Here is a 27,629-nt window from a genome sequence, read left to right as displayed (position 1 = left end):
GTTGTATATTTAATATTTACTATTATTTGATATATTTTAATGGACATTAAAGAAAGTGAGTCATGGTCACGGAGAGTACCAAAAAAAGCAAAAGATCAAAATGTGCAGTGAGCTTAAATCACTTCAGCAATCATATTATTGGCTTTTATAGCTTTTAGCATATGAGTCATTGCTTCAAAGCCCAGCTTCATGACTGATATCAGTCCCATGAGAAGAAGAAACTGGTAGTTCAATCAACTGGTATCACCCTCAATTAAAAACTAAATCTATATTTGTTGTGAAGCAGAGAATATCTTTCTTACCTACCTCTGCTTGTGAATATTAACTGAAAAATAAAAAGTCTTTTGATTCCTGTGTATTTTTCTCAAACCAGCAGTGGTATAAACAATTGTACCAGCTTGGCCACAGAACAGAAGACAATGAAAATCTAAGATCCTTTAATTTTGTTTTCCAGGCAGCAGCAAAGCAGCACCGCAGTGTCCTCTCCATCTGTACACCACAAAGTGAGTGCTCGTGCCAAGGGCTGTAATTTAAAATCCCTGTTTTGCTGAACAGCCATTTTGTGCAGACTTCTGTCACCTTAAAAAACATCTGCCCTAAGCCCATCCACCTGTTCCCCCACACGTCTCTGGCACAGGGAAGGAGCTGGTTCTTAATCTGCTTGGATATGGAGTGAAATAAGGTTTGAGGTACTGTGAACTGTGTTTTTGTGCCTCTGGGTATCCAAACCTTATCAGTTTGAATATTGTTATGTTTATGAGTAACCACAGAGGGGATGTGTCGAAATGTCTGAGGTTTCCCATCTCACTCACTTCTTCGGCAGACTCAAAATGAAACATGAAAAATCAGTGTTGATTTTATTTTATTTTTTTTAACTTGCATGTATTTTGCACTGTCTTAAAGTCACCATGCATTTAGGTGGCTTAATCTGATAGTTCATAAAACAAACTTCTGCTTCAGTCCACTCAATTCCAATTCCCAAAATATTCAGCATCCTGTGTTGAACGTTATTTTAGCGAGATATCTAGAACTGTTCTGCTTGTGCTCTAGAACTGCATGTGCAGTAACTATTGCCTTAAACCCTTCTGTTTTCTTGTTCTCAATAGACATTATCCCCACATAGTGACAGTCCCGTCCTTCCCCACGATGGCAGCCTATGGACAGGCTCAGTACAGCACGGGAATCCAGCAGGCTGCTGCCTACACTGCCTATCCCCCTCCAGGGCAGCCCTACGGGATCCCCTCCTACAGTGAGTACCCCACAGTCCTGCTGCCTCTGAGGGCATCATCCTCCTGCTGCTGGCAAAATAGATTTGGGGTCTTCAAGTTTTACGCTGAAGTGTCATTTGTGTCTCAGCAATGTTGTCTTCTTACGCTTAGAGGAAAGTCTGACTTGGAAAATGTTGGGTTTCCTTTGAACGTTATCAGCTTTAAACCTATCAGCTCGTCATATCATGGGTTATGTTTTTGCAAAGTAGGTAAGTTTGGAGCCAGTCAGTTGTAGACTATGAGAAATTCAGGTTCACTAGGATGTGCCACTTAGGAGTAACAGCTCGTGGGTGTTCCCATGATCCACTGTCAAGACAAAGTACAGTAAATATGATATTTATGAAAACTACATAGATATATGAAAACTACGCTTTGCCAACCTTGATTCTTCCTGAGATTTCAATAACACAAGCTACTTCAAGAAAATTTCTGTGTATGTTATTACAGAAGAACCGAAATGCAGAGCAGAATAAGGCATGGGTGAGATGTTAGAGAGTACCTTGGTTTTGGAAGACAGTTTGTGTTTAAATGGACACTTGCTGCCTGTATGTGCAGTCAGCATTTCTAACCCCAGTCAGCTTTGCTCCCTGCTTTTCTGCACAACTTGCCAACAGCTGTGGGGAGACAGTGCTGGGCAGGAGCAGCTGGGGCAGCTAATTAAACCAGCACTCCTGACAGAGGAATGCCTGCTACACCAAGCCTTAAGTGTCCTCGAGTTCTGCATGGGCATACTGAGCTCTTGAGGAAGCTGAAATTTCTTTCCACTCCTAAAGACCAAAGAGATGTTGCTCTTATTTAGGTGCAGCTCTTTAACAGAAAACTTTGGGCTTCCTCCTTCTGGCTGCTCACATGAGGGCTGAGTCTTGCACCATTAAAATGGTTTCATAGTTTTGTTTCCACTCCTGTTTTCTCTTGTGCTCCTTAACACCTTTGTTTACTTGGCAAATACAGGATCTCTTCCCAAGAGAAAGTTTTTATACAGACAAAGCTTTTACTGAAGGGGAATTTCATGCAACACACTGGAAGGCTGGGGAAGTGGCCTTGGCAGAGCCAAAGCTCTACCAGGATGATGAGAGGAATGTTCAGAGACCCTTTCTGGAGCTGTTTGTGTGTTTGCATCAGCTGGCTGACTTCCAAGGAAAACTCTGAGCAGTTGTCCTGTTAGAGCAGGTGAAAGCAGAGCCATTTGCTACTGCCTAGAGGCTTTAGGGCATACATGTGTCAGCCCCATATGCTGCTTATAAATCCTGTGGGTGACCTCTTAGCATCCTTGAGCACTGATTTCCCTCCCCCAGCCTGTACACCCTCTCTAAGATACTCAGCACAGCATATGACAAACTCCACCTGGCTGACAACCAAGAACAATGAAGCACTATTGTTTTTAGGCACAAAAAATAAAACTCGGCCAGCTCCTAGACAAAACAGAACATTATGTGGAAATTAATTTGGTGCTAAGGTATTTTGCTGTCTGAAAACAATTTTTAGGCTTCCAAAGAGGCCCATTTGCTGGAGATTAATTGTAGCTGGGGTGGGCAGGTTGAGTGCTGGCCTGTGGAGTGCTGATGGAATAGAAAAGCTCAGGATGTTGGGGAGAGGGGCTTCTCTGCACACTCTTCTCTTCTCCAGCAGTGATGAAGCCCCACACTTGCACCAGAATTTGTCCCTTCACTGTCCAAATAAACTTCCTGCCTTTCACAGTCATCTTGTGATGAGCTTGTGCTCAAATTGCATCACAGTTCTTCTCACCTAAAGCTATAATAAGTGATTTTTATTAGAGAAAACATTATCTGGGAGAGCTTACTCCAAACCTGAGCAAGCACAGACTTGCTGCTTCTAGTCAAGCTAGAAATGAGCATGTTTGGGGAAAGGCACCTGAATTCAACTTGTCTATAAGTGCTAAAAGATGACAACAGCATGGAAAGTGTGTAAATCCAGTGTCCAAACATCAGCAAGGTCTTTTTTTAGTCCCAGCACCCAGGGAGTGTCCATTGGCCATCCTTTGTTGTGCAAATAGGATGCAAAGGAGGGAAGGATCATGCCCAAAGGGTTCATAATGTGTTGCACCTTTGAGCTGTTTATTTTAATAATACAGCTGTACAATCTCAGCAGCATCTCAGAATAAAATATCAACTCCTTTCATTACCAGCAAGGGTTTCATCTTGCAATGTTTAATTCAGCTATTGCTGTTCCCCCTGTAAATTGTCAGTTTAATTGCCTAGTTTTAGAAATGAAAAGATATTTGTGGCTTCAGGGCTTACCTGTTGTTCCTGAACTGAATGTTATATCCAACTGAGTAGATGATAACCCTCCTGTAGGACTTGCCAATAAATGTTTTGATACCAAAGCTGAAAATACAATGCAAGTAAAAAATAACTCTTTTGAGAACAGAAATCTTGAGGTTATTTTGCTGAAGGTCCTCTTCCATTGTCAATCATTGCTTGCATCTGATAACCCTTCAGGAAGTTTATGTGTCAGTTTCTTCAATTCTACAAAAAGAGTTTCTTCAATTCTGTAACCAAACTATATCTTCAGAAATTGCTTTTGAGAACAGTATTATTCATGGTTGTTTACCCATCTTAGCAAAAGTTCTTTTGGTTGTAGATACAGGATATAGCTGGCTCAAATAAATTAATAAATCACAAATAAATTTGGGATTAATTTGTTTGGCTGTTAGGAGACCTGTTTGAGTAACGCAAATAATTAAAACACACACACGCATATATATCTATATCTCTATATATTATATTATATTATTGCATAATATAACTGATATATATATCACATATACATATTAGATAGATATATCTCTAATACATGTATGTGTGTGAAATAAAGTGTAAAAAAACAGAGCTTACTAGGTTAAAATCCAGCTGAAAAATCGTTAATGTACCTCATGGTACATGCTGAAGACACCTGTGTTGGATGTGGCACCAAAAAAAAAACCAAAAAAAAAGAAAGAAAAAGGAGTCCTGTGGGTTTGGGGTTTTGATCACCTGCTTTTTGTCCGTGTTTCCATGCCAAGCACTCATGTTTTGCTCTTGGCTCCCCAAGGCATTAAGACCGAGGACAGCCTGAGCCACTCTCCAGGGCAGAGCGGCTTCCTCAGCTACGGCTCCGGCTTCAGCGCGCCCGCGGCGGGGCAGGCGCCCTACACCTACCAGATGCACGGTGAGTGAGCATCACCTGGGCATCACAGGGCTGCCTGGGCACCCACGGGGCCACCTGGGCATCACAGGGCCACCTGGGCACTCACAGGGTCACCTGGGCATCACAGGGTCACCTGGGGCATCACAGGGTCACCTGGGGCATCACAGGGTCACCTGGGCACTCACAGAGTCACCTGGCGTAAGAGCCGAAATGAGGGATGTGGGACTCCAGGGGCTCTCCAAAATGCAGAAACCCAAGGTTTCACAGCAGTCCAGGGTTGTGGGTGACAGAGCTGTGCCCACAGCTGTCAGCTCCAGCTGCAGGCAGGCCTGGAGACTCTTTGGTTTTGGTTACAGTGCGTTATATACTTTTCTTTTGGTTACAATGCATTCTATACTTTTCTTTGCTGAGCTCTTAATGCAGTAGAACCAATCTGTACCTTAACTATTATCTATAGCCTATCATAACTTCTATAATTACCATATTCATGTTACTGTTCTCCAATCACTAAAAGTTAGTACATTACAGTTGAAGCTAGAAGTTATTTTTCAGTTTTCTTGTAGTGGCAAATTCTGAGACCTTTTTTATACTTGCAACATTTGCTGGCTTGTTTGCCTGTGCTGTCTTTCTGCTTGGTAAAAACATCTTGTTTGGGGTGGGTTTATCCTTTGTTCTAAGCCATAAAATTCCCTTCTAACTAACCTACCCTCTGCCTCCTTGGTTATCCAGTAAGACTGGCTCAGCAATTCTTCTATATCAAAACTTGCTTCCATCTCTATTCCTTCATTAGACTCTTCATTTAAAAATCTTTCTGCTAAGCATACATATCTGTGGGACTTCTTGTCAAACTTTCATCCTTCCCACCAACCTGGGGCACTCGCAGCTCTGTGCTGGACCCATTCTCCTCCTGCAGCTGCTGTGGAAATCTTCTAGGTGCAGGCAGTCAGCACAGGGAAGGAGGTAAAGTCTCTGCTTGATCTGTTTTGCTCATCAAGGCATTGATTTCTGGCTGAGGGACTGGATTTAACAGTCTAATGTCCTAGCAGAATTCCACCTATGATCAATATAAGCTTTGTCTTTCTGCAGAAACTGTGTTTTCTTTCTCTTGATTAGTTCTGTGACTGCATACCTGGGATTGTTGTGTTGGTGTGAGTTCCTGCATTCTGATGGAAGCAAAACAAAGGTGGTTTTACACTTCATGCAAGCAGTCCTGTCAGTATTATGCTTCTTTCTGCCGTATGCTGACCTGAACAAACTGCTCTGTGCTTAAACTGCTGCATATTCTCCCTACTAGTATTTATTTAACAGCCTGATACTTTGATACTGAGGAAAATGAGAGTGACTCTGCTTGAGGAGAGTCTGCACACGAGGATAAAGTGCTGTGTTGGCTTTGTCCATCCCTCTGAGATTTTCCAAGGGTTGGAAAACCAAAGAGGAATTGCATGGCTTTCCCAAACTCTTGCAGAAGCTGTGGAAGGGGAGAGAGATCAAGTCCATCACTTTGCTTTTTGATATTGCTGAGGCTTTTATGCAAAAAGCCCTTTTGTGACATTATACTTAGCTGTTCCATTGCAAAACTGTCTTTTAATTATTCTCAATGCTGAAAGTGAAAGGTGGGCATACATATCCACTTTTAAGTCTGAGACCAACTAAAATCCTAAAAAGTTATGAAAAGAGACAAAACAAGGTAAAATCCATTTTATTCCAGATATTATCTAAGAAAGATGAAGACTAAGAGTTGACCCTTGGCTGAGCCTTCACCTGCTAGTTTTGTTAGAGCACATTATAACTAAGGTGGTTTTTGGGGCTTGAATACCTCATAGTACATGCTGAAGACACCTGTGTTGGATGTGGCACCAAAAAAAAGAAAAAAAAAAGAAATAGGAGGCCTGTGGATTTGGGTTTTTGGTCACCTGGACTTCTGCCTATTTCTGATCCTACTTCCACATATGTTCTCTTGAGAAGACAGACTCTTGACTTTATTTGGACTGAGGTTTTTAAGATGTCCCCATTTTCAAGCGGTTTAGATGAGCAAATTTTGTGCATCAGCACTTGAAAATGTTCCACTTGCAAGCAGCAGTGACACATCCATGAGTTGTACCAAGACAGGCTGAGGAGAGCTGTGTGTGTGAGCATGAATGTGCCCTAGGGCCATGCTGTGATATTAGGAAAAATCACTTCTCTTCACATATTTATTCCAGGGAGATCATTCCAGCCAGCTCAGTAAGCCTTTAACACCAAAGAAAACAGTTTCTGCAAGTGGCAGGTGCTTTCTCCAAGGCACAGGGAGCAGGAGTAAATGTGTCTTCCTGTAAACAAATATTTCCACCCTTCCTCTGCTGGCTTGTGAGAGGAGCAGTGTGAAGCTGCCTGGCTGTGTGGTTTATTTACCTTGCTGAGTGCTAGTGAAAGGTTTGAGTGAGGAGAAGGAGCCTTCCTGTGCTGAGTGCTACTGAGGAATGTGTGCTCAGGGCTTTCCCACGCCACAGCTCTTGGGGGTGGGGAGGTGACCCCTGCCTGTGCCACCAGCCCCAGGGCCACTGGGCTTTGCTGCTGATGGGCTAAAACAGCTCAAAAGGACAAACTTTTATCAATATGTTTTTATTAAAAAGTTCAGTGGGGCTTTAAGAGTCAAGCTTCTAACTCCCAGTTCAAGGACAAAATGTTTTTTGCATCATGGAGGAAGAGAGATTGTGAAGAGGGTGATGGTCAGGGGCTCAGCAAGAAAAGGTACCTCCAACTGCTGCTCAGTGTTCTATTATCAAGTGCAAGGAAAAACATTTATTTTTTAAGCTATTCTCTGCAAGTGTTTAAAGAGTTATAGCTCAGGTGCAGAAGTGAAATAAGTTGGTATTGTTTGCCTCCAGTGAGGACCAACTCCCAGAGCAACATAATGATCTCATTTGTGGGTGAGGGTGGGTGGTCAGATTGCTCAGCCCTCGTGATTCCTCCTCACTGTCCCCTCAGATGGGAGTTACAGCAGCAAATAAGTGCCCATTGTAGGTGTTACACCACTCAGCAAGGAACACACAACCTCTTGGGTGACACATTTTTGTCTCACAGGCTCTAGGACAAAAGCTGTCCTTGGTTGGTGCTGGTTGGTTCCCTCTGGTGTTTGTTTGGCAGCAGCACTGGCAGGCTGTGAGCAGTAAATGGTACCTCTGAAGACTGATTCTGCTCCCTCCTCAGGTCTGTTTGTTTGCAGTACAAACACAGGTGATGCAGGTGTAAAGGGGCAGCATTCAGCTTTTCATCCTGAACTCCAGCTGTCAGTGGTATCCTGGTCCTTGAGTGAGAGCAGGATCCACTAAAGAGCAAGAATGAAGATGTAACTTCCTTTTGGTCAGTAAGTGGTAAAGGAAAAGAGCTATTTTACAGCCAGCCAGAAGGGGAAATCTATTTTCGTGCTTCCCTAGCATGAAACTAAATTGATTGTGGGAGAGTTTGTTAGCCAAATAGCAAATGCAATGTGTCACACATAGATACAAATATAGATGAGATTAGCAAATTGCATAGTTCATAAAATGACACAAAACCATATTGCAAAGGTGCTGTGGATTGAAATAAAGATTTTAATTGCCAAGTAACAGTGGCTATCATCAGGCTTCAAGTAACATTCAGACTGAATGTGGTATTCATATATTTGCTCTGAAGGAGTGACTTTTTTGCTCTGTTATATTCCTTTTTAACCTGTGTTGTGTACAGGGTTGCTTCATGTCATTATTACATTTAGAAAATTATTTGTTTCATAATGAAGAGATCTGAAATATGCATGTGGCCAGTCTGGGGATGGCACTCACTTTGAGAGTCATGAATCTGGAGAGGAGGTAACAGCTTGCATTTGGTTTTTGCCTTTAAACTGGTAAATTTGTCATGCTGGGAAAGAAATGTTTCTTCAAGGTCCATTTCATTTCTTAATCAATCCTCATGTAAGTGTTCAATTACAGCACCAAATCACCAAACACCCTGGGCTTGATGTTGGAAATATTTGCTTTTTTTACACATTTTTCTAAGTTTACATTTCCTGACAGTTTAGCCATTCAGTGATTTGCTCAGACTTCTGGTAAAATTATTATTCAATGATAGAAACTGGACATGAGACACAAAGATTATCTTCCAGTTCTGCCCCCAAAAACTTACAGTCTTAACTGGCAGCTGAGGAAACTGCTTGTTGCTGAGGGTGGGGGAGAAATCTGTGGAATATAAGAAACTTAGCATTTAGTGAGCTATGTAAAATACAAAGAGAAAATTGTGCCAGCACATTAGCTAGCCCAGAAACCTACCAGCTCTGCAGAGAGTGCAACAACAGCCAGCTTATAGAGCATTTCCTGTGGTTGCAAGAGCATGTGCTACCCCTTGATTGCACATTAGGCCATCTCTTCTCAGCTTGTCATTAATTCCTAGACAATGCCTTGCTCTTCAGTTATAATTGCTGAAATGACAGCTGGCATGAAACTATGAAGTTGCACAACAGTTGAAACTGTGGCCAAAGACCACTGTGGATGCTGTTGTTGGGCAGGAAAAGATTTGACTGCTTTTTTGGGGTTTTTTTAATATCCAAATCTATCTACCCACAAAATACTTTTTACATTACAAAGGAAAAATCAGTTATGTAACTGGGATAACTTTCCTTTGCCAAGGAATTGCAGAACAGTGTTGAGCTTGGGACAGACATAAATTTGGGACCAAAGACCTATGCAGTGAAATTCTTTGCTACTGCTGAACATTTGTTTTCTTTGCAGAGCCCTTCTGATGAGCTGTGAAGTAGTGAATGAATAGAAATTAGCATTTCTTTTGTGCAACACTGATTTAAAATTGATTAATTATATATATATTGCTTATGTTTGTGGAATGAATTGGTTATGAATTGTTCTCCTGGCCTGAGAACAAGTAAAATCTGAATAATTAATCAATTAAAATGTTTTCTTATGCTGAAAACATTTTGACCCTTGTTGATATCTGGATAATCTAGACAAATTTTTTTCCAAGAGATGCCAGAATTTCTTACAATTATGTGCCAATTTGTGTGTTAAAAACTCAATACGAGGTCATAAATACCAATTTGGTGTGAACAGTTACCTCTGCCTGCATGAATTTTGCAAAGGAAGTCCATGTTTAGTTTTAAACTTAATTCTTGAAGTAGTTGGTGATGAAAATAGTGATGAAATTTCAATCTACACCTGAGAAACGTGGATCACAATTTGGCATCCAGATCGTGAATCCATGTGAAGTCCCAAAAATAAAGGAAAGGGAGAGCATGTTCTCAGCAGCCTGTCACTCAGATGCCTTAGACTGATAAAATTAAACCTCAGTAGAGAAGGAGCAGCCTCTTTGAAAAGCTCCTGCAGGACAGCTGGTTTGCATTACTGGCAGTCTCAGAGCGTGGCAGCGAAGCTGTGCTCCACGCCGTGGTGGGTTCAGCAGGGAGAGGCCTCTCTTCAGGAGGGGTCAGACCTCACTTCTAGCAGTGTAAATACAAGGCTCCTCAGAATAACAGCACAGTCTCCCTTTCAAAGATCTCTAAACACCAGGGGCTGACTGTGCTCCATTTACTTTGTTTTAAAAGGAGCTGACTTGTAGGAGAGGGGAAGTCCGTGGGAGAGGCGAAGGTGTTGACAGTGATGCACTGGAGGCTGCAGGAGCTGTGCTACTGCTGCCCAAGGGGAAAGCTCTGCTCTACCTCTTGCCATTTAATGGAAATTAAATATTAACTGGTACAGTCAAGGCAGGAATCTTCTCTGAGGCAGAGCTTTTATTTTGGAGGTGTGTTTGTGTCTGCTTGAGAGTTTTGTGTGACTTTGGCGTCAGGATTGCAGCGGTGCACTGGGGAGATGGGAGCGGCTGTGGCAGAGAGAAGCAATAAGGTAGGGACAGTAGTAAAGGGAAGATAAGGAAAATACAGAGAAAAGTTTGTGTTGAGAAAGGGGGAATCTACAGAGAAGAAAGAAGTGACATTTCCCTCACGTGCTGCTTGACTGTCTTGGGAGCGTTAGTGGAAGTCAGATAAACATCTCAAAATGTGGATTAATGTGCAAAATCAGCACAGAAACCAGTCACAGAGATGTTTGGATGTTATAGAGACTTCTCTGTGGATTTTATTTTCATTGCTTCTGTAGGATATAAAAAAAATCCAAAAACATAGGATAGTAACAGCTTGGGAAATCATGAACTTGGCCTTGATTATTCAGCTTACAGTGCAAATGGCAAAGAATATGCTAAAATGTTATGGAAGCTTCACTGAATAATTGATTCAGTTTACCTAATGATTTTGAAAATGTCTAGAAGGAAATGGAAGAGCTAGTGTAAAATTACATATAAAAATCTGTATCAAGAAACATCACACCTGCATAGTCAAGCATTTCAAAGTTAGGAAACATCAGATTCATGATGCTGTGCAGTTCTGGGTACTGCTTTTGTTGTATCTCATCTCCAAGCACTGTGTGAGGTAATGCTGTGGTGGAAAACACAGAATTCAGCCATTTGATGAGAGACTGGGATGATGTGTGTGGACAAGTTCATCCTGACCCTGCTTGAGTCAGCACAGGCTGTGCAGCTCAGGAGTTTCTGAACTGCTTTGCTGGCAGTGGATAACACTCTTGCATGGGCCTTTTTATTTGTAGTTTGGATGCCCCTTCTGTTTGTATTGGCAGGGTTTAAACACTGACATTTCTGCACTGCAGCACTGTGACCTCTAGAACTTTGAGAATACCTGCACTGTGTGAAGAGGAGCCCACTGAGTTATCACAGATAAAAAGAGGAGGATGAAAATTTGACTTAGAAAGTCGGTAACTGGCAGATTTATTGATGCTGACAAGTCATTACCAGGACAAGGATCACTCTACTGTTGTCAAGTTTCTTACTTTTTTCTCTGTTGTGGCTCTTCTCCTGGAGCCTCTGCAGTACTGAAGTGCAGGGAGGCTGGAAAAACCTCAAGACTCAAGTTGAGACTTACAGGGGTGCTAAGTAATGGGTCTAAGAGTGAAGATGTGCTGACCCCTCCCTCTTTTCCACTGATATTTGTAGATTTATTTTGCTCAAGAGGAAGAGAATTGCTAAATAACAGCTGTGCTGACAGGACAAGCTTTTATCCCCAGTGGCATGATAGTAGATGTGATAAGGCTACTTAGATTTAAATAGTGACCTGGGAACTGGAGGTTCATGGCCACTAATTAGCATAGGAGGTGGCAAATCCAGATTTCCTTTATCATGTCTTATTATCCATCAGTGAAGGATTGGGTCCAGCATGAAACTGCAGCTGGAGGAATCTTTGTTCTTTGGTGTCCATGGAGTCACCCAAATAAGGTCAGTTTTGCTGGTTGTTTTTTTTCAACAAGAAAGAGTGTACATCCTTGCTGTGAGGATGTTCCCTTTTTGGCCCAGACATTTCCTTATGATTTGTTTTTGAAGACAGAACAGTGTGGTTTCCTTCTATAGCTTTAGCAGTTAGATAGAAGTGGTTAAAAACACTTTCTCAGAGTACAGTAAAATCTAACTGCTTTCCCATGGTTCAAATCCTGAGAGTAACTGTAAACCATCCCAGCACTTTCAACACCATTGTTGATCTGGATTGAGCTATACAAATGACCAAGCTCAAAAGGATGGTAAAAGCCAGGCTCTTAAAGCTGCTTTGGTCATCACTTATTAAAGCTCTTTGAGGCTCTGTGGGTTGAGTACTCCCAGGAGCAGGGGAAGAACTTTGACTCAGAAAAGCTGAGCTGTGAAATGTGCTTTATATCACCATGCAGAGTGCCCTCAAACACCTGGTCGGGCTGACAGGACTGCATGGGATTGTGGTGGGAGACAAATGGACTTAGTTAGAATGGGTTTTGTATCTGAGAGTATCTGCAGGAGGTGTTCAAATGCTTTTGGGAGCAATGTCCTTTACCAGACACTGCTGATGTCAAGTGGTGTAACACTGTAGAATAATACTTTTCATCCAGGTTAATGCAGTGTGCTCTTCCCTGCACTGTCTGAGCCCTTCCAGACAGAAATACAAGACTTTTTGGGGAAGGGTTCATTACATCTAATAGCAAACAGTTGAGCAATCTGCTGCAAAAGTACATATGGGTTGAGTTTTTGTTCTCCTTTAACAGGTTGGATAGTCTTGAAGTGCCTCCACAGCTGACAAGCATGCAGGGTTTTATGAGTCTTCTTGCCCAGTAAATGCAGGCAGATGTTGTAGGATTTGGAACCTTACAAGGCACTAGAGTATAGCTGGTGGGAGGTAATTTTGATGAGTGCTTAACCTCTCACTAAAAGTGTAGCAGCTTGGAGAGGGCAGTATTTACTGCAGGAAACATTAGCTTGTCAGAGAGCTAAAGCACTGCAAAGAGCCCCTCTGAATGGCCATGGAAGTCTTGAGGCAGATGTTGTTCAGGGTAAAGCACACAGTGCAGGGAGGAGGACTGGGGTTTGCCTTCATCACCCACAGCCAGCAGTGCTTCCTGCAGGAGAACAGCCTGGTGATGTCAGAGTGCACAGCCCATTGTGTGCAGGCTTGTAAAACACCAGCAATTCAGCTGACCCCTGCAGGCATTTATTTTATTAGTCCTAAATGGTCCTGAATCCTTTGAGAGAACTCTCTGTGGAGCCATTGTGTGTTTCATCTAAGAGTTAGAGGAAATACTTAGGTCTGAGCTTCCTCATTCTGTTTTTTGGGAGTTAAATCATGACACAAACCTACTCAGACATAGCCATGGCAGCCACCCTCAGTGTTGCATCTTTTCAGTGTTCCTGGGCTCACTTGGCTGCCCTAAGAGCTGTGGTAAACACTGAAGCTGTCCAGCTGTATTGAACCTGGCCATCTCCTCTGACTGTTGGGTATTTCATTGAATGTTGGAAGTGCAAACCATCTGTTAATCTAAATATAGCAGTTTATTCTCTTTTGAGCAGTACAGGAGGCTTGGAGAACACCTCCCTGTTGGCAGGGCTCCTCTGACCTGTGAAAGACAAGGACACAAACCTGGTTTTCAAAGCTTGCTGTGGTTTTCATCTGAGGTACACTGTCTTCATAATCACCACTCCCTAAGACACCAGTATTCCTGTATCATTCATGAGCTGAAAAAATTATTTTTTTTTCTAGCAATGCCAACGCTTAGTTCTGATTACACTGAAAATAACCATAAATATTCCTTTCTTTTCTTTACTTGCTCATACCTGGCAAGGAGGGGAAGAAATGCAGCCTTTGCTGCAGTGGCTGAAAGACAGATGTAGAGGGTGAGAAGCTGGTATGAAAGTTTTTGCAGGCCAGATCACGCACCATTGCAATGATCACTGACCATGGCAGAGGCTTTTTGGGAATGCTCGAATTAAAACGTGAATGAGGGGAAAACAGCAAATGAAATCCATCTGTTTGAGAGCAGGAATGGAACATTAATCAGCTCACAAAGAGTTTTTCTGTACATGTTGCCCTTGGACACTCCCATAGAGAAAGGGCCACATCTCCTTATCGAGGGAAAATCGTGGCACTGGCTGTGCCTGGCATGTGCACTCCTTTCCTGCAGTGTCTGTCCAGGAGAGTGTGTTTGTGACAGAAATACTTCACAGGAACTCTTACAGTGCCACACATCTGAAGAGCTGTTCTGCTTCAGAGTTCAGATTGTTTTATTATGAGCTAAATGTTCTTTAAGCTACCTGTGAATGAGGGCATTGTGACATTTAGCAACTGGCTTGATTGAACACAGATGTGAGCCATATTCCATATGGAGAAGATCCAAAGGGGGAGATCCTAGGCTTGTTTCTGATTTGCAGGGAGTTTGGATGCAATTACTTGGCATTGAGCTACCAAGATAGATGGAAACAAATCGCTTGCTCCCACCTCTGCAGTATTGCAAATGTAAAACCAGCCTCAGTCTGAGAGTGTGTGTTGTCTTCAGAGGTCCATGGGAAAAAACAATATATGTGAAAGAAAAAATCCTGTAGAAATAGGCAGAAATGAGAGGGGGCCAGGCATTCATCTTCATTGCTTACCAAGGGGCTTTCTAAAAGTGCCCCTTTCCACATTGCACCACTTTCAAACTTCATTCCAGCCTTCCTCTGAATATTGCAAGAAGTGCTATTACTTGGGAAAGTGTTTGAGGGGAAAAATGGTTACTTGGGAAACAGGGCTAATTTGCAATATCTGTTGATAATTTTCCAGTTTCTTGAGTGTAAAATTTACTGATGCAAAACTGAAATTGCACCTGGCAGAATTCATTTTGTTGTGGAAGTGTTTATTTCCTACCAACAACTTACTGAGGAAAAGCAAACATTTGGGGCTGGTTCTGGTATGTTTTCTGAACTGCTGAACTCTACAAGGCTGCTCACAGAAATTGTGACCTGCAGGCCTCATTCTCTGTTTATGGAGAGAGAGGGTTTATCTCTGTCTCCATTGCCTGTGGCACTTGTTTGTTTTTCTGCCATTTGAGCTGAGGGTGCATCATTGAAAACGTGGTCTCTGCAGCTGCCCTGTGAAGTGGAACAGGGTCTGAGCTATAATAGTTCCCAAGACAAACATTACTGAACCTGAATCTTTAAGAACTTTCTTTTCCATACAGATAATTGATTTTTTTCCTCCCTTCTTTTCATCCTTGTTCAGCTGGGAAGAATTCCAAGTGTTTACTGACTTGGGTTGTCCCCAGTGTCCTTATCTGTAATTATTCTGCTGTAACACTGAGCTGCCAAGACATCCTGAGCTTAGCAGCTCTCAAGGTGTGCTTGGGGAGGGGGTTCAAATCTCTGAATGCACTGCTGGAGGGCAAGGAAAAGGCTTGTGTTTGATCTCAGTTAGACAAACAGTGCTGAGATGGTAGTCCTTCTTGGTCAGGATACAATGACAGGAGCCACAAAAAGAGAAAAAGCTGAGTTGCCAGGTTGAACTTTGGTTTATGGGGAATACCAGTCTTCAGCACTTTCACAAATATTTAAGTATGTGGGCAAATAATCTGTCCTTCCTTTGGAACATCCCCATGGCAGAGGGCACCAGCCTGCAGTGGCCTGTAGGGACACCTGAACTTGGGTAGCCAAAGTAGCAAAATATAATTTACAAACCCCAGTGTAAAATCCACCCCAATGGGTCCAGTCACAGTGCACTGTGGGGAGCTGTGGGGTCATTCCCCACCCTCTCATCCCCCATTCCTGCCCTCTCCTCCCTGCTCACTCACCTGTGTGTGTGTGGACACGCTCATTCCTCACAGCTGGTACAAAGTTCTGAGTGAGTTCTGAGTGAGTTCTTTAATCCAGTTGTGTGAATCCCTCCTTTCCTCACTCTCTGTGACTGTTTGGAAGCCAGGAAGCTGCAGTATCATGTGCAGGTAGCACAGCAATAAACATGTTCTCATCACAATTTACACATAAAGCGTGGGTCCCTCGAGGTAACTCATCCCCCTCCTGACAGCTTTAATAAAGGATGATGGATTGTTTCTAAATGACAGTTTAGGAAAATCAAAAATTCCCCCCTGTATTGTTTCAAGCTCTGGTGTACAAGAGCTGTTTTGTCTTCTGTGGAAGTTGTTTTTGCCTGTAAGCACTGGGGCTCTATTACTCTCCTTCAGAGTGGTGAGAAATGCTGCTGCCACAGGAATATATTCCTGCTCTGCGTACCTGGGGCTTTTGGCAAACCTGTAATGGGTGGGAAGTGGGGAAATGCCAGGAGCTGGATGTGTTGCTGTCTCTGGGATGCTGCTCTGGGCTGTTGGAAGCAGGAGGGATTGGACACTGATGCACCCAGAGCTGGCTCCAAGGCAGGAATGCCAGGAGAAGGATCCCCAGTCCCACCTGCACTGGCTCAGCTCCCAACCAGCACATTCTGGGCCCTGGGGACACCCAGGCCTCCAGGTACCTGGCAGTCACCTGCACTCTGTTTTCTTCCTCTCTGCTATTTTCTTTTTAAAGACCACATGTGGCAACGAATTAGTTCAGGAGGGCAGAGTCCTCTCTCTCGTTTCTTTTTGGCCTGAGGTTTATTTCTCAGTGCATGTGCTTTGTAGCTGCACTTGGCAGAGTGGAGTTTGTTCAGCTGTCCATTCCCCAGCTAATCTGGTGTCCTAAAATAAAAACAAGCAAGTGGAACCTCAGAGGATGGTTGCCACATGAAGACGTGCAGAGTGTCATATGGTTAAAACAGCACTGCTCAAAGTCATTCACATGGTGAGAAGCCAGATGAGAAAAAAAAAGGCCAAAGGTCTGATTAGGTACAGATTAGGTCAGTCTGGTGGCACATTGAGGTGACAGAATGAAGCCAAGATGAGCCCAGTGCAGCCAGGCAGCACCAAAATCACACCTCTGACATACCATGTGAAATGAAAAATGCTGAAATCAAAACCAGCATAGAGTGAGGTTAAATCAAGGCTGGAACTTGAGAGGGGAGGAGAGCTTTTGGCTCTGATACCTATGCCCTGATGGGAGGCAAAGACAGATAATTCCTGTAGATCTTACCTGGACATTTACTTCTCCAAAGTCTTTGTGGTTGCTTCCCCCAGCTGAGGGAGCCTGGCTGAGCATAAGCTGCTCTGCTTGGGACAGAACCATGTCCATCCTTCTCTTCCTGATATCCCAGAATGAAGAAATATCTTTGCTGTCCCTGAAATCTGAGCAATATTGTTCTCACATTGGGAATAGCAACACCAGGGAACAGATTTTTTTTCTGAAAACTCCTGGGTTCCTGATCAATTAGGACAGATACCCATGCATGAAACAGCACATGTGGGAGGATGTCTGTGAAATCTGAGGGGTTTTCCTACAGGAGGAGAAGATAAAGAACACTATTCCATTACTTATTGTAAAAAGAAGTAACCAAATTTTAAATCTGGGCTGAATCCTTGTGTTCCAGATGTATTTCCCAGCCCAGTAATCAATGTTTCAGTGCATGTAATGAATGCCTTTCAGTCAGTAAACCCCAGTAACAGCCCAAAGTTTTTACAGCCTTAGATTTGTGCCATACTTTTTTGCAGTGAGCTGGTACTTTGCTTCCTGTTGGAAATTATTTGAATTAACATACCCTGTTGCTTTGATTGCTGGTGTATCTTATGACTGTGACACTCTTTCCCTCAGGCACAACAGGGATTTACCAGGGAGCCAACGGCCTGACAAATTCTGCAGGATTCAGTGCTGTGCATCAGGTATGGTTCAGCACCCTGTCACTTATTTTAAACCACTTGGAAGGTTTCTAGATCAGAGAGATTATTTCAGTGTCCACACTTATTTAAGGAAGGTGTTGCTTTGTGTTTTCCTGAACACCATTCTGCTCTGCTCCTTGGGCCTGTTTGCTGGATTTCAGGGTATCCTGGTTAATTTTCAGATGTGTCTCAGTGCACACACACAGAGTGCAGTCCTTGCAGGAGCAGGGTGCCCTGGCAGTCTCTGACTGAGTTTCCTCATCCTTCTGCCCTCTTACAACTTTCAGCTATGCTGTGCATCCTCTGCAGAGGGGATGGCTCCCAGAGTCCTGCCATCCCTGTGCTGGCACTGTGCACTGAGTGTGAGCAATCTGAGAGAGGCCTTGGCAGCCCCTGGTGGATGTTGAGCCATCTGAGCTGTCTGTGCACTTCCCTCTCTGAGGGCACACCTGTCCATGGATCCATGCCTCAGATACCTTGGTAAATGTGTGTGTATAAATAAAACACAGGACAGATGTTTTCCAGTAGCAAATGGCTCCTCTTGTTTGGAGCAAACAAATGAGTACACTGTCCCAGAAAATGTGTTTTGGTTGGCCAGTAATTTCAGTTCCTTGTTCTTAGGGTGATTGTTGACTTGTATTTTTAATGGCAACAGTGGGCAATTTCTTTGCTGCTGCAGTTTGGCCTTAAAACGTCAGCATTACTTTTGACTGAAGTATGGAGGTTGCCTAAACAGGGGAGAAAAACTGGGCTTTTAAAATTATTTTGTAATCTTCTGTAGGAGAAAGCAATGAAATTATCTCATTTCTTTTTCAGTCTAATTGTTCTTATGGCAATTTGAGTCTTTGTTCTTGAGAGCTCCCTGGTGACTGGAAGTTAATGAAATAGCTGTCACAGACAAAGATGTAAGCTGTTAAGGAGGAAAGTGCTTTTAGTCTTTCTAAAGACTATTTATTAATTAATTTTATTTAATACCAGAGGCTAATTATAATTTCTGAGGGAATAAAAGCATTCTGCTCAAAGACAATGCCCAGAGCATGAACAGAGTTCTCTGTCTGGAAAAGTAAATTCAGTGGACAAGGGCAGGAGTTGCAATTAAAACAAAAAGAAGCAAATTAAACCTTTTATGCTTTGATTGTGTAGAGATGCATTTTGTAATGTTTTCTAGTGTCCTGCTTTTCACAGTACACCCACCAATCATCCAAGGATAATGCTATGGGATTTCTTTGGGTGCCTTAAAATCAAGGCAAAGAGTTTTGTGATACCTCAGCGCCCCAAGGTCACTTGCACCTCATATTTTTAGTTCATTTTTCTGTAGGTAGGCAAGATCACTCAGGCATTTATTTATTGCTGAGATAGTTGGGCAGACTGTTGTGAGCATTGCTGCAAAAAAATTGCTATTTTCTTTTCATATTTTTAGCCTAACAGCTGATCAGAAGATGTTGCTGATCATAGGAAAATGCAGCCTGTTTTGCTCCTTCCCTCACCCAGTTATTTGTTCTGTTCTTGCAATTTCTTAGGTATTGTTGTTTGCAAAGATTATGTGTTCCATCATGGCCCTTTTCAGAAAGCCGCCCTACTTCACTCTTACATTAAATTGTTAAACTCTGTAATATAAAATGTGTCAGCGCTGATAACTTAAATCCTGTCAAAAAACCCAGAACTTGCCAGATTTCTGACCTCTTGTTGGTTAGTCTATCATGATAAAACAGGAGTATATTTGTGAGAATCAGAAATGTAATTTCCTAAGTGAATGCAATGCAGTTCTTCAGTGAAATATCCCCGAGCCGTCACTTGCTGCGTGCACGAGTGACACAGCTTTTGTGGTGGCTTGCTTGTTTGTAAGATAAAACCAGACACATGCCAGTTGGATCTGTTTGTTTTTCTCCCTCCAAGGAATACTCCTCGTACCCCAGCTTCCCTCAGAGCCAGTACTCTCAGTATTACAGCTCGTCCTACAACTCCCCGTACGTGTCTGCCAACAGCATCAGCCCCTCGGCCATCCCCACCTCCACCTACTCCCTGCAGGAGCCCTCCCACAACATCACCAGCCAGAGCACAGAATCTCTCTCTGGTAAGTGCCTCTCTTGTGCTCCTAGCCTGGCAGCCTCAGCCATCTGGAGATATAAATGCTGTCCTCTCATTGTTGGAGTTTTTTAAATGCGTATTTAAAATGCGTATTTTAAATACGTGTTTTAAATACTCAGGTTTTCTAGCACTGAACAGTCCTTACACAGGGGTTTGGGAAGAGATGGGAATGTTCAAGCCTCTAAAACCATTGTGTGTTGGTTTTGTGAGTATTTGAGGTTTGATCTCCTCTAAGGTAGTACAGAATGACAATGACATACCAACCCCAGAGCAGCACTGAGGGCTGGCATGGATGGCCATGAATTCAAAACAAACAGCCATGCTCTGAAAAATTCTCAGTTTCCTCAGTATCTGATGACTTTTTAGCCCATATCTTTGTCAAGGATTATATTCACCTCTTAAAACAACACTTAATATTGTGCATTCATAAACAGCATCAAGAGAAAGTCCCTCTAAAAAATCTACACAAACTGTGTCTAATATGAAAGTTCAAGATTATTGTCATGCCAAAAAAAGGCTTCAAAATTTGCATCCTCTCATTGAATGCCTAATTTTTAAAGTTTCAAAGCTTAAGTAGTTTATGGAATTACTGGTGGATTATGATCCCCCAGTGTCCTGTTCAAGAGCAATCTTCAGATATCACTCTCCTGCTAGTTTTCATTGGCGTGCAATAACATTTATATAAAACACACACAATTCGTGGATGATCACAGTACACACCCACTGAAGGTCTGCTGACTTACAAAACAAATCTGAACATCTGTGGTTGCTCTAAAAGAAAAATAAACTAGTATTGTTATTTAAAAAGAAGTGATCACAGACTGCTCTAAAAGCAGTCAGAGGATTTTCCGTTCCTTAGATCTTATCTCAGCCTTTTTGAGAAAGGATAATTTCTAAAAGGCTTCCTAGGCACAATCCCAGCTTCTCTGAAGAAGAGTATGGTTATTCTAGGAAGTTGCAGAGGCCACAACTTAGCAAGGTGTAAAGAAAAATATGTTTGAAAAGGATTTGTAATGTAAGGTGAGTGAAACCCAGACAGATCTGTGAAACTCAAGCCAATCAAAACAGATACTTTATACATGGGAAGTTTGCTTTTAACTGTGTCTTCTCAGTTATTTCTAAAATACCATCCTCTGAGAAATGGGGTAAGGCTCAACAGGTTAGTTCTGTATTTTTAAATAAAAGTTGATGTTAAAAGTTTATTTTCAGTCATTTGCATTCATTAATTTAAAAAAAGAAAACAAAACCAAAAAGATTTGAAAAGAAAATTCAGAAGTCTGTAATTGGACTTTCAGAAGTCTGTAAATTTCAGAAGTGTAATTGGTCTTGGGTTCTGTTTCTATTGCCTTTCAAATTTCTGTCTTTGAAAAGAATGGGGGGGAGTAAAATTCCAAAAGTTTTTTCTTTCCAGTGAAAATTTTGATAAGGTTTTTTGAAGTGAAAGTGTCCTTTTTAAAATGTTATATATGCAGTTTTGGTGATTCTTGAAATTGTTTTAACAAATTTTAAGAATTAAAACTTCTTTTACACTGTTAGCTATTGGTGTGAAAAGAGTAAAATTTTTCTCATGGTGTTTTCACAGTGCTTCTGTTGCTTTTCAATAAAAGGTTTTGTGTTCTAATTACAGTGACAAAATTTAGTTTTACAATGGAATTTCTTTCTCCTAATAGGGGAATATTCAACAACACCAGCAAAAGATGTAGAGACAGACAGACATCACAGAGGGTCGGATGGCAAGGTACGAGCCCGGTCAAAAAGAAGCAACGATCCTTCCCCTACTGCTGACAGTGAGATTGAGGTAATAAATTCAATTTATATTCCTTTGGTACATCCAGAAAGGATGAACAGTTGCCTCTGTTAGCAAATCTGAGAGACAGAACAGAATTAGTAATACAACTGGAACCTGCAGGCACGAGTAGTCAAAACAATTGCTCAATTTCTGTGTTATCAACATCTCAAACTATTCTTCATACGTACCTTTTTTTTTTTTCCTTTGGGCTTTTTGTAAGTCTGATGTTTTGTTCCCCTGACTTGAGAGGCAACAGGGGATTTCTGTGGTTGTCAGGAGAGCAGGCTCTTGGGATGGCAGTTCCAAAATTCCTGATGTTTCATTTTGCCTGCTTTCACAAAACATCCAGTCAGTGCTCCAAATGGCTTGAGATCTTAAAAATCTCTAGTCCAACAGGACATATTTCCTGACTGAACCTGTTCTTGCAGTTGCCTAATATGTAACTATATTTCTTTTTTCCACCCCATCTGTCATCACAGCGTGTGTTTGTGTGGGATTTGGATGAGACGATAATTATTTTTCACTCCTTACTCACGGGAACCTTTGCATCCAGATATGGGAAGGTAAAATTTAATTTTTTTAGCATTACTGCTTGTCCAGCCAAATTGCGTCGGGAACTGTGGGGGCAGCTAATGAGCCAGCTTTACAAACAGATGCTGCCTGTTTTATTCAGACATATTTGTATAAATGTGTCCTGTGGTATTTCCTCCGAACATGTGAGAATTTAATTTACCTCCCTTTCATGTTGCAAGTAGCCTCCTTGTTTTTTCTAAAGCTTGTGTTGTTCAGCTGCCACTTGCTGGGATGTTCTTCCAGTGTCTGTCATCTGCAGGAGGGAGCATCCAGCAGCCAGGCTCCATTAACTCCAGCCTGAATAACCTAACACTTCTTTTGTTAGACCAGTGTTTTCTTACAAATCTCAGACAATTTTTTAAGAGAGATTTTGTGTTCCTCTGTCTGAGTTGCTGTGAGGAACTGGCTGTGCTTCCCACATTGCTGATGAAGCTCACATTTCTAAGGGGGCTTCAGAAATGTGTTTAGCTGACCATACTTTAGATACTCTCTTTGAAACACAGGCAATTCCATTTTTTTAGAGAACTGTGGCTGAGCAGCCTGAACTTGGCTGCTAAGGAGAAAACACTGGTTCAGATTTAGTACCATGTGCTTCAATTTCTTCCTAAGGCAGCTTTTTATGATAAACACCTAAGTCACTTTGAATTACAGAATGTCAAGCACTTTTAAATGGGTAGGAAAAAAGACAATATCATTACCTAATTAAAGGTGGATGACATAGTTGGCAGCTGTTTCCACACATGGCTTTGAGCGCTCAGCTTCATCAGGAGACTGGAAAATAACCCAGCTTCTCTCCAGAAAGCAGAAATATGATTTGACATCATTTCATGGCTTTACCAGCTGTACTTTTTTATGATGGTTATAACAAGCTGAAGGTGTAATTAGTAAGATAGATTTATTGTTCACTGTTAGATGTGCACGGTTGTAAAGGATATAAAATGGTGTTTGTGGTGTGGAAGTCTACTGCAGCACTTGGAATGCTGCTAACACTCCTAGCAGCACCCTCTGAAAACCAAGCACGTGTTTCCAGGCAGGGATTTACCCAGGGCCATGTTGTACAAGGTAATTGAAGTGGTGACTTTTCCCAGAGAACATAATGAACGAGGTGTGCACGTGCAGGCTCAGACCTACTGCCTACAAACACCAGAAGGAATTAGGCAGGATCAGGAAACAAACTCAGGGTGTGCAGATCTGCTCTGCTCGAGCTCAGCCTTGGGCAGGGGCTGCTGAATTCATGGGGAGAATTCCCTTAATGGGCTGGCTTTGTCTAGCACAGCACCTCTGAAGCAGATGCCTTCACCTGCACATTTAGGGGTGTAGAGTTGGAATCTGCTGTGTGGGGGCTTCTGTTGGCTGTTTCCATTATTCTAATTTAGAGAATTATATATTTAGAGAATTATTTTGGAAAAATCAATCACCTTCTCTATTGAGTTATGACATGTTCCTTCTCTATTGAGTTATGACAGGTTCCTTGAGCAACTTCTCTAGAAGGACTTTTTGCTTTGCAGTTCTTCATTTGTTTCATCAGTATTAAATTCCTCAGGACTCTCCTGTAAGGGAAATGGTTTATAATACTTATAAAACTATTATAGGCTGGAGGCTTGATCCAAAGACAACCAGAGGCTTTGGTGGTGGGCTTTGGAACAGACCTTAAACCAAGAGGGAAATACAGCACACTCAGACAGGCTGCCCTGGGAACTGTTAAATAGTGGCACAATTCAAAACTACCAAGTACAAGTGAAGCAGCCAGAGGTTAAGAGTTTCAGAATCTCTTACTTCAGTAGTGTAGGAAGTGTTAATCTCCAAGTAAATTAAGTATCAAAACCAAAATTCTCCATAAAAGAATTCACATGCCTGTAATTAGACATGCATGTGCTTATAATTAAATCTCTTACATGGAGATCTTGGTTCACTCTGTCTTTCTTCAGAAAAGGTGTGAGTTTATGTGATCCTGACCATCCTCTGGCCAACATTTATCTCCCACTATTATCCTGTCTGTTGCATTGGTGGAGCTGCAGGTGCTCAAAGAATTAGTCTGTAAAGTAGTTCAAGCTGAAGAATAACATCTCTTTCTGGGGTGATTTTTCTTGAAAGATGGGAGCAGGAACACCAAGCACAGCTTCAGAGATTTGGGTCTAAATTCCTGTGTTCTTTAGCTACTTAATCACAAATGGTTGTGTCTGTTGTCCCTTCATTGGTGATGGCAGCAACAGGCAGCTGTCTAAAAAATAAGGAAAAAAAGAGGAGAAGGAACTCACAAAAAGTCATGTTATTAATGGTTGATGTTTCAATGCATATTTTCTGACCTGACTTCATGGGAAAATTCTCTTTGTTTTCTCTGTGGCTCTTAACATACATATGGCCTCCTCAGGGCATTGAGAGTTACTCTCAGGTGTTTAAAAAATACTTTGCCCACAGCACCAATAGCAGTTAAAGCCTAAAATGTACTGAAAGTTGAAGCATGAATGAATAACCCAGCCTAGGCTGCTCCTTTTTGTCCTCTCCTCCCAAACCCTTTGCTGTAGCCCATGGATTGCAGAGTCATCAGAAATTTGGTCTTAATTTCTTTGTCATAGGGTGACAAGAAAAGGCAACTCCCCAAAAGTTGCAGAGGCAGGTAACCCTGGGTATTATGTTCAGGAGGGTTTATAAAACCTGTTCTGCAGCTTTCTGATCACTGAATGGGTGCAGAATATTTACCATGTGCCTACAGACCTCAACAGATGGAGACCCTTGTGGCTTTTTGTGGTGTCCATGGAGCCTTTTAAACCCTTTGGTGTGTGTGATGGAGCTCCTGCTCCACAGGAGATGGCTGCAGGCTTGGCCAGGTCAGCAAAAGTTTGTCCCCAGATCATTGACTGAATATAGTGGGGAAAAATGGCTCAAAATCCATAACAGTGCTGCTGGGCTTTCACAGGAGCTGGGTAAAAGTCAGGGGGCTTGTTTGACATAGAAAGACTCTTTTGGTGGTAGTAATTCAGAAACAATATGAGGAGACTGCTTGCAGTCCTGTGCCAAAAATAATCATGACTCTATTCCTCTTTCCCCAGCTGGGATATTTGCAAGATTGTTCCATAACCTGTGTTGTCTAAGCCTTAAAATTTCTCAGACTGAAAGAGATGCAGAAGCTTTTGTTCAAGTGTTATACTGTGGTTTCATTCTCATGCTTTTCGAAGAACTGGTATCAAGAAAAAAAGGGAGCAGTGGGAGTGTTGTTTTCCCTAATTTGAGGGAGCTCTGTGAAGCCAGTACCTTTTCTTAGTATTTTGTATTGTTACAAGAATGTGTATTCTTGTTCTGTGTTGCATCCCCACTTCTTGGGATTGAAGTATAAAGTAAAGTAAAGTACTTTTGAGTAAAGTAAAAACTGGAGTTAAAATTCACCTTTATATGCAAGGTACTCCAAAATCCTTTAGTCAAATGACAAGGATTTTATTTTAGTCTGGACTTCGAGATTTGAACAATAGGACAGTCTAAGTTCTTGAATTGTGTTGGTTCTTTATCAGCACTTTGACAGTGCTGCTGATACCTGGGAGTTCAGATCTAGACAATTCCATGCAAGAGCCATGTAATTTCTGAGATTGTTTAGCATTTGGAATTAGCTCAAACTAAGAAATAAACAACTGCAAATGTGTAAAGCACATTATGTGCTGGTTTAAAATCATGCAAAGCTCTGGGTGTGGGTTAAGCTTCAGTGGAAGGGATGCAGCTCCGCTGTGTGACTCTGCCCTGTGTGGGTGCTTTATGTGGAGCAGCCTCTCTGCACTCAGGGAGGGCTTGCAGAGAGCCCCAGAGGTGCTTGTTTGAAGCAGGTTTTCTGTGACAGCCACGTTTTTTTAATGCTTTTGTGTTTCAGAAGTGGCAGCATGAGGTTTGCTCAAGCCGTGAGCAGACAGGAGATGCCCTCAGCTTTCCAGCCTGTGCAAACATGGGCTTGGCTCTCTGATGAGAGACTTGCAGTCACCCAGGAGAGGCTCCACCAATCATAGCAGGACCTTTTGGAGAGAGTAGCAAAAGTTTCTGCTTGGCCCAGTTGAGGACAGGACATAAATATGATTTTCTAGCATTGGAACAAATGTTATAGCTGCTGTGTGCTGGCTGTGAACTGGACTGTCTTGTTCTCACCAGAAATGATGTTGTGGATCTAAGAAACCCTATTCCTCAAAAGTTTCACTGGCTGTTACATGTTCTTATGAAAAGCTTTCCTTTGAATGAATTATAATTTCCAATTTAAAAAAAAAGTCATTGAAAAGTTCCTCCTTGGCTCTACTCGAGATCCTTGTAAAACCCTAGGTTTGATTTTTTAATTTCTTTTTTTTCCCGCTTCCCTGGCTTCAATGTTTCAAGTAGCTTGTGCTTTTCCCTGCTTTGTTCTCTCCCAGGACCCTAAAGGCAGGACCTGATTGAAACACCATGGGGATTTAATCAAATCTGCTGGTGATTCATGCTCCTAATGGCCCAGCCTGTCCTTTACTACTTTACAAACTGAGAAGGAATAAAACCCCATTTTATTGCTCGGCTGTTAAAAACTATTTGTAGAAGTTGCTAAGGTTCAAATCAAAAGGGGCCTCCCCTGAGAACTATTAGTTAATTCTGAGTGCCAGGGCATTGCTTTTTTCCCCTCCTCTCGCTTGAGATGTGGCCTTATATCATGACTGCTGCTCAAACATCTGAGAGTTTTCCATTCCTTTGACAAACATGAGCCAAAGTGCTTAAGGACATCTGTTTATTTTATTTCTTTAATGAGAAAACCTTCCAATTTCTTCCTGGCTCAGCTGTGTTTATTTACATTTTGTTAGTCATATGTGTGGGGCACCTTGGGACGTTGAGAACCTGCAGAGGCCTCTGCTGAGGGCTGCTAGCAGGCACCCTGGGCAGAAAGGCAGAATAAGCCCTTCCTAAGGAAAACACAGCCCTTGGAACTCCATAAAATAGATTTTCAAAACAAATAGAGCCTAATTCACTCAGTAGATCATGGATTAAGTCAAGATGAATACAATTTGGAAAGGATTTTCTGAGGAAGTCGGAGATTTTTTTACCCACTGGAGGCTAAACCTTGTGTTTAATGCCTTTTTAAGTTAAATTAAAGAACCATTCAATCACTGCAGGTAATAAAGAAGTCTGTTACTTTAGACATGCTGCTATATCAATTATTCAGCTCATTATTGGAGAGAAGGGAGTAAATAACTCCAGCCATTTGATTGTTTCAAACGTGTATTTCGGGAGCAGACATCTGCGTTTGTCATCGGGATGAGGAGCAGCAAAAGCAGATCCCAGCAGGCTGGAGGTGGGCACAGAGATGCTCTGAGCTCCTGGGGATGGAGCCCCTTGTCCTGGAGCTTAGGGCAGCAGGAGGGGCTCTGGGCAAGCTGCACACGTGGCATTTGGGGCTGTTACAGGATTATTTTTGACATAAAATAAATAGCAGAAACAATGCTGGGTTATTAAGCAAGCTCGGGGAAGGGGAACCTGCTTTGGTTGTATTGGGACTGAAGTTTTAAGGGGGAAAAGTTTGAAAAACCAAGGGGACATGGCTTTTCTTAGGAAGCTGCATGTGCAGAATATGTCATTGTGCTGAGGATTATAGTCCATGGTGTGTTTCCACCAAGCTTTCCAGAAGTTTTGTATTTTTCACAGGGCTATCAAGGGCTTTCATACAGAAATACAGTG

General features: G+C 42.2%; 1 protein-coding gene across 7 annotated transcripts in view; it reads left to right on the top strand.

Annotated features, from left to right (window-relative positions):
* The window catches only part of EYA2 (EYA transcriptional coactivator and phosphatase 2), an 87,136-nt gene that overhangs the window by 40,487 nt on the left and 19,020 nt on the right, over window positions 1-27,629 (top strand). For 6 of the 7 annotated variants that reach the window (XM_064730143.1, XM_064730141.1, XM_064730147.1 and 3 more), the window contains exons 3-9: window positions 455-503; window positions 1,107-1,249; window positions 4,320-4,436; window positions 17,445-17,512; window positions 19,406-19,583; window positions 21,268-21,395; window positions 21,866-21,949. In XM_064730143.1, the coding sequence (XP_064586213.1) occupies window positions 455-503; window positions 1,107-1,249; window positions 4,320-4,436; window positions 17,445-17,512; window positions 19,406-19,583; window positions 21,268-21,395; window positions 21,866-21,949 (767 nt within the window). The remainder of the gene's footprint in view (window positions 1-454; window positions 504-1,106; window positions 1,250-4,319; window positions 4,437-17,444; window positions 17,513-19,405; window positions 19,584-21,267; window positions 21,396-21,865; window positions 21,950-27,629) is intronic. The other variant, XM_064730142.1, reaches the window with a different exon arrangement.

The sequence above is a fragment of the Zonotrichia leucophrys genome, chromosome 20 (assembly GCF_028769735.1).
Source record: "Zonotrichia leucophrys gambelii isolate GWCS_2022_RI chromosome 20, RI_Zleu_2.0, whole genome shotgun sequence".
Lineage (NCBI taxonomy): Eukaryota > Metazoa > Chordata > Aves > Passeriformes > Passerellidae > Zonotrichia > Zonotrichia leucophrys.
This window is presented reverse-complemented; position numbering and strand designations above follow the sequence as displayed.